We start from the raw sequence: 6,000 nt of genomic DNA on the forward strand, positions 1-6,000 counted from the left end.
TCAATAATTCTTCAACGATCAAGTGGACGGAAGGACAACCTAAGCACCAAAAGTCCGTCCGACTAGGTAGCCTCGAGGTAGTGTCCCAACCAGACTCCAAAAACTGGAGCAGATCTGGCCCCGGTAGTGGACGAGTGGATATACCCAAGATCCGAAAGCTACTCCGTACAGTAACTGGAGAAATTCTTGTATGGAGACGACTCAGACGAGGGATAGTGACATACTTGGTAGTGGACGGACAAGGGATGAACTCTGGCCAATAATCGGCCCGGCCTCCTGCTTTTACGGCCTTCGGTTTTGTAGGTTTATCCGATTAGAAAAGCCATGATCAGGATAAAATTATTCATGTTTGCACTTTCTACCTGATCTACGCTGACTAAAGATATACCAAAGGTATCCAAATCCCGAATCCAACACCAAATGCTATGCTATGCTCAAAATGCTTTACAATCAATTGCTCGCTTGACAACCCGATGAACCCGACCAGCTTTTAATCCAACGCCTGCGGGCATCTTCTCACTTCCAATGTTCTACATTCGTTTCATTTTCTCTTCCTTGCGTGTTTGCTGCCCTCTTCTCTTGTTCAAAAACTTGCAATGTCTGAAACTCGATTCTTCCGTCACCCACCAACTGTCCCACACTTTGTACACACCAACTTTTGAGCTCTGCTCACACCCACCCCAACCTTCTTAGCCCTGAAGTCCTTCCCTCCACATTTTCTACATGCAATCGTCTGATCACTGCCATCACTAGCTTCTCCTTCTACCTCTTGATCCCCATCTGTCAGATCAGAATTTGCATCACTGCTTAATCTAGAGTTGATGCTATTTCCACGAGATGAGGTGCCTGGTCGAAGAAGCTCGGGACCAAATTTGTTCCCATTTTGGTCCGCATTTGAGTTGTTCTTCCAATTTGCTGGGTTCCAAAATTGGTAGGATCTTCCTGTAGGGTCTATTTTATAGATACTAGAATTGCCATCTCCGTTGGGGGGAGGTGATGCAGGATTGAGTGTGAAGGATGGAGTGGGCGGTTGACTTGGGAGAGCTTGGTGCGATTGAGTTTTAAAGATTGATTGAGGAGGGCTACTCGTAGCAATGGAAGGTGGCCGATGACCGCCACTTATCGTTGTTGTTGTTGTGGGCACAACAATACCGTATTGCAGTTGACGAGTTGCGCTTGCAAGATTTGCCGGGGAAGATGGCGAGTAAGGAGCGCGAGTGAATTTACCAGGTGATATGCTACGGTCACTGCGATTGCTAAAGGGAGGAGGTTTGGTGTGAGAATTGGAGGTCTTAGGTCTATCGTTGGAAATCGACTTGCGCCAGTCGAGGATGTGATTGTCAAATTGCGTAATTGGCCCTGAAATAGAACTCTGGGAGATCGAGGTTCGGCGAGACTGGGAACCACCACTTTGACGTGTCATAATGCTGCTGCTTCGAGCGAGCATCTTTTTGGAAAATTGAGATGAAGTTTCCCATTGGTCATTACGTCTTTTCTGATAAGCGCAATCTTGTCGAAAGACCTTTATGCGACCAAGGTAATCCGCGGTTACAATGATATTGCCATCATTGTGATTGGACCTAGCAAGGTATGCAGAGGACTGTTCAGGCTTCTTGATTTGAGGTTCCTGAATGTCTTCAACAGAGATAGCAGCAGAATCGCGATTCCCTGCTTCACTTGTTGCACGAGATGTCGAGGGAAGAATCGATTCTTCTCTACTAAGTAGAGTCACAGGGGGCGGGTTGCATAAATCGTAGAGGGGATCTCCGGAACCACTGAGAAGTATTCTAGACTTCATCGGGGCCATCACAGCTGCTGTGACAACCTCAGAATGAGCCTCAAAGAATTCGCATGGTCTTTTGTCCTTACTCTCATTATCCGTTACTCCAAGAGACCAGATGTAAGCTTTGTGATCTTCACTACCACATATAACATACTTTGCATCATCACTGAATTGGGCAGTGATTTGACTGTAGGCATTTTCGTGACTTCTGAACTTCATCTCTAAAGCTTTGTCTCGAAGATTGTACATACGAACTCGAGAATCATTTGAAGTAATCAAAACTTTAGTTTCGCCTTCCGGGTCATTCGGAGGATAAACAATCGTGCGAATACCAGTGATTTTGCTTCCCTTTGCGTTCTTCCCCCTTGATGATCGGACATGGATTTGAGTGTGGTACTTTAAGCCCTCGGTCTCGTAGAACAAGCAGATCCCACTGAGAACACCAGCTATGGCGGTCTTTCCATCTGGACTGAAAGCTACCGCCGTTATAAGACCTGGCAATTGATTCCAAAAGGCGACACTTTTGTCGGGAATACTCCAGAGCCGAAGAATTGAATCTAGTGACCCAGCCAAGAAGAAGCGATCGTCTCGGGGGTGAAAGGCTATCGATGTAACAAAGTCCTTGTGGTTAAAAGTGCACAAACACTCTGGTCTGCTTATGTGCCACAATCTAACGGTCTTGTCCATTGAAGAAGATAGCAAGAAATTGTTCTTGCTCCAACTAAGATCCAGAACATCCAGAGTATGACCTTCAAATTCCTGTACCGGCTTGGATTTGAAAACAGGTGCGCTCAATTTTTCACCATCCTCGTCGAATTCATGCGCTCGCCGCTCCTCTGCGGTCGATATCACTGCCCAAATTCGAACAACTCGATCCTTCCCTGCCGCGGCGAAATATTTTCCATCTTTACTAAACTCAGCTGCCCAGACTGCACCGCTTGACCTTGGTGGTTTCGACAACTTGTTAGGATGTTCCGAATTTGTTGGAGTTTGTACGTTCTCATTCTTGGACGGATTTTTCGTGCCGCTCAATTCCTGGGCAAGAAACATGCGATTAAACTCCGTAGTCTTCTTGTGATGAGCTCGAACTTTGATATATCGTGGGGGCTCCTTGTGTCTCGGAATGTAGCCGTTTGCTCCTATCGATGAGGAAAAGACATGGGCATTCATGCCCTCAGTGCGTGGATCGCCCAGTTCTGATTCATCATCATCAATCTCTGGTTCTTCATTCTTCTTCCCCCCTAGTATATTGAACCGATTCAAAAATGAGACTCCTTTCCTGCAATTGATTAGCTTTCATATAGATAATCCAGAGCCAACTCTCGCCAATATAAGTAGCCAAGAGGGCATAATGAGCACATTCGCAAGTAGATCCCTACACATCCGATCGTGCCAAATATTGACTTACTTCTTGTCTTTTGCCAGGTTACTGTCGCTGCGAATCTCCGGGGTCAGTTGCCTACCAGGAGAACCTGTGCCAGGACTCCCTGGCTCTGGGACCTCTGGAAGAACGCTTCCTGAGACAGAAGCATTTCGAAGTTTTTGGGGTATTGTATTCTCGGTATTCGTACGCTTCAGAATGTGCTACATGTCCGTCAGCAAACGTGTGCCTTTCAAGCTAATGTGGTTGTCCGTAGAGAGTGATCAAATGAGAATATCCGGGGTCGCATACATGTGATAGAGGGTCAATAGCAGTAGAGGTTCGTGCAGATGCTGTGTCGCTTCCGTTCTCTTTGGCCACTCCATTTCGAATGAGTTTTATCGCAGACTTCCTTGGAGTTGTGGAATGCCCATTGTCTGGAAATAAAACCTATCAGCACATTGTATTTGAGAAGCGATAAACCCCTCAAAATTGGGAAACCCCCATCAAAGTAGTCTATAAACAAGCATGAAGCTCACCACATGTGAAATGGCCGACATACCTTCGGATGAAGTTGCAGAGTGTGGTCTCCCTCCTTCGGTCGTTGGTGATCCAACAATATGTTGTTGCTCCTTGCTGCCCTTCAACTGTTCATCTGTCACTTTGATACTCGGCAATTCTGCGTCAGACATTGTGCCTCCAAGTCCATGAATCCAGTGATTTTTGATTTTGAAATCTTGTGTAAGTCGATTAGATAAGGCGATGTAGATTTGTATGCGTGGTCACTTCCTCTTGTTTGCCCGATTGCTGAGATTCCACTCTCTTCCGGGGGGTTTATCCAAAAAGTTAGGCTTGTCGCGATGGAAACAGATGTTCGAGCACGAGCACACAATGAGTGTTTGGGGTGGAAACTTTATGATTTTCTGGACATTTTGAATTGATTTGAATTGCATCTAAATTAATGAATGACTACAGAACGTCGTCAAGGGATCATTGGGGATGTAGACAAAAGGTACCAAAGAAATCCTATTGGCTTCTGGCCCTATTGTTCGCTTTCTTGACGTAATCATCAATGGCCCAACGATCACAGTGAGACCTTGGGGGGTTCAACGTCGTTCTTTTTTAAGTAACGAGGCGAGCGAGGCTACCTAGTAATAATTGATAATTGAGATGCCTAAGAAAGCGGTGTCGAGCTAGAATGGCAGAATCAAAGAACAGACGTCGAGCCATTATGGATATCCCACTCAGTCCAAAAAACTATAACATTTGAAAACATTAGTTGATAATGGAAACAGAAAGGAAAACTGCAGATCATCTTATTTACCTCCGTCAAGCCCTCGACCTTGCCCGGCTGTCTCCACCCAAACCTACCAATTTCTGTGTTGGCGCAGTACTTCTCAATGCTTCAACAAATACTATTATCGCAACAGGCTACACATTGGAGTGTCCTGGCAATACACACGCAGAACAATGCTGCTTCATAAAGCTCTCTCAAGCTCACAATATACCTGAAGAACGACTTGCGGAAGTTTTGCCGGAAAATACGATATTATATACTACAATGGAACCATGTGCAAAGAGATTGAGCGGGAATGTGAGTTGTCTAGACAGAATCCTGAAGTTGGGTGAAGGTGGAAAAGGAATTCGTAAGGTAGTGGTCGGTGTGAAAGAGCCAGAGAAATTTGTGGGCGAAAATGAAGGGAGGAGAAGATTGGAAGAAGCGGGCGTTGAGGTATTACTGGTTGAGGGACTAGAGGATGAAATATTGAAGGTTGCTACAGCAGGACATATTCCGGTATCTGATGGATGAACAGTCATGTTCTGCATTTGATATGGAAATAGCACACCAGTTTTTCCGAGTCGGATATCGTACACCTTGAGGTTACCCGTAAATTGGACGAATGTATGGTTTGAATGGAGTAATTCGCTTCCTACGAGATCAGGTGCATTAGCCCATCAATAATACCACGCCTGATTTCTATTCTAGATGGTCAATCTCCCCAACTTCTTCGAGGTCAAGCAATGTATTTGCAATTTTCACGAGGATCATGCAAGGCTCATATTCAGAGTGATACTTCCAGAAAGGTAGGCAAGTTTGTGATACCATCTGCTAAGAGCATTGTTTGAAACTCACATACTTGATGCGATCAGTTATATCAATCATACATATCTGTATTGAAGTAAGAGTTGCTGTCTTATTGGTCTCGTCGTATCCAGGAGCGGGAGGTCGTTTTCAGGGTTGGCTCGCCAGCGACAAATATCTCGTGGATGTTTCCATCACACTGGATATAAGTAGCTAACATATTCTGCTCTCTCGCTTCGCCTTACTATATAACCTCAAAACTTCCTCAAACCTATGCATCACACGCCTCGATGGCGCAGCGGTAGAATTCAGCACTCTCGAGAATGTTGTCCGCCTTTCTACTTAGCATTGCGACTGCTACGATCGGACAGTGACATTGTCGGGTATATGTATTATAGAAAGTATAACATATGCGATAATGGCTCATTGGGGCTAAAGAGCGTCGCGCTCTTACAAGCTTTTGTTATTTTTATGGAGCGGAAGTGAAGTGAATATTTTTGTGGAGATCGAGGATTTGTTTTGGGGCATATGACTTTCTCAATGCATGGACGATATATTCCTATATAACAGGTATTCGTAGAGAAAGCTCGATATGCTGGAAAGCTTTTGAGTTCTCTGAGTATCAACAATTTATTATTGGGCTCCGCGATCAGGAACCCAAATATTGGACTCGTCTCCATAGTCTCATTGGGACAACTGTCAAATTAGTTTTTGGCCATACTTTCTATGCACATATGCACCTATGCAATATGTTGCTATTCTTGAGCGGCTTGG

The 6,000-nt window shown here is 45.0% G+C and overlaps 2 protein-coding genes across 2 annotated transcripts; one reads left to right on the plus strand and one right to left on the minus strand.

The window, feature by feature from the left end:
* Nucleotides 1–619: 619 nt before the first annotated feature.
* On the minus strand, nt 620–3,835 carry EAE98_011084 (uncharacterized protein; the record flags this gene model as incomplete). The annotated part of the gene is made up of 4 exons (XM_038958706.1): nt 620–3,062; nt 3,192–3,367; nt 3,456–3,580; nt 3,706–3,835. The coding sequence occupies 4 exons, from the start codon at nt 3,833–3,835 to the stop codon at nt 620–622; spliced, it is 2,874 nt and encodes a 957-aa protein (XP_038804897.1).
* Nucleotides 3,836–4,428: 593 nt separating this feature from the next.
* EAE98_011085 (uncharacterized protein) lies at nt 4,429–4,953 on the plus strand (the record flags this gene model as incomplete). The annotated part of the gene is made up of 1 exon (XM_038958707.1): nt 4,429–4,953. One exon carries the CDS (start codon nt 4,429–4,431, stop codon nt 4,951–4,953), a length of 525 nt encoding a protein of 174 aa, XP_038804898.1.
* Between the last annotated feature and the right edge of the window lie 1,047 nt (nt 4,954–6,000).

The sequence above is a fragment of the Botrytis deweyae genome, assembly GCF_014898535.1.
Source record: "Botrytis deweyae strain B1 chromosome Unknown BDEW_044, whole genome shotgun sequence".
NCBI lineage: Eukaryota > Fungi > Ascomycota > Leotiomycetes > Helotiales > Sclerotiniaceae > Botrytis > Botrytis deweyae.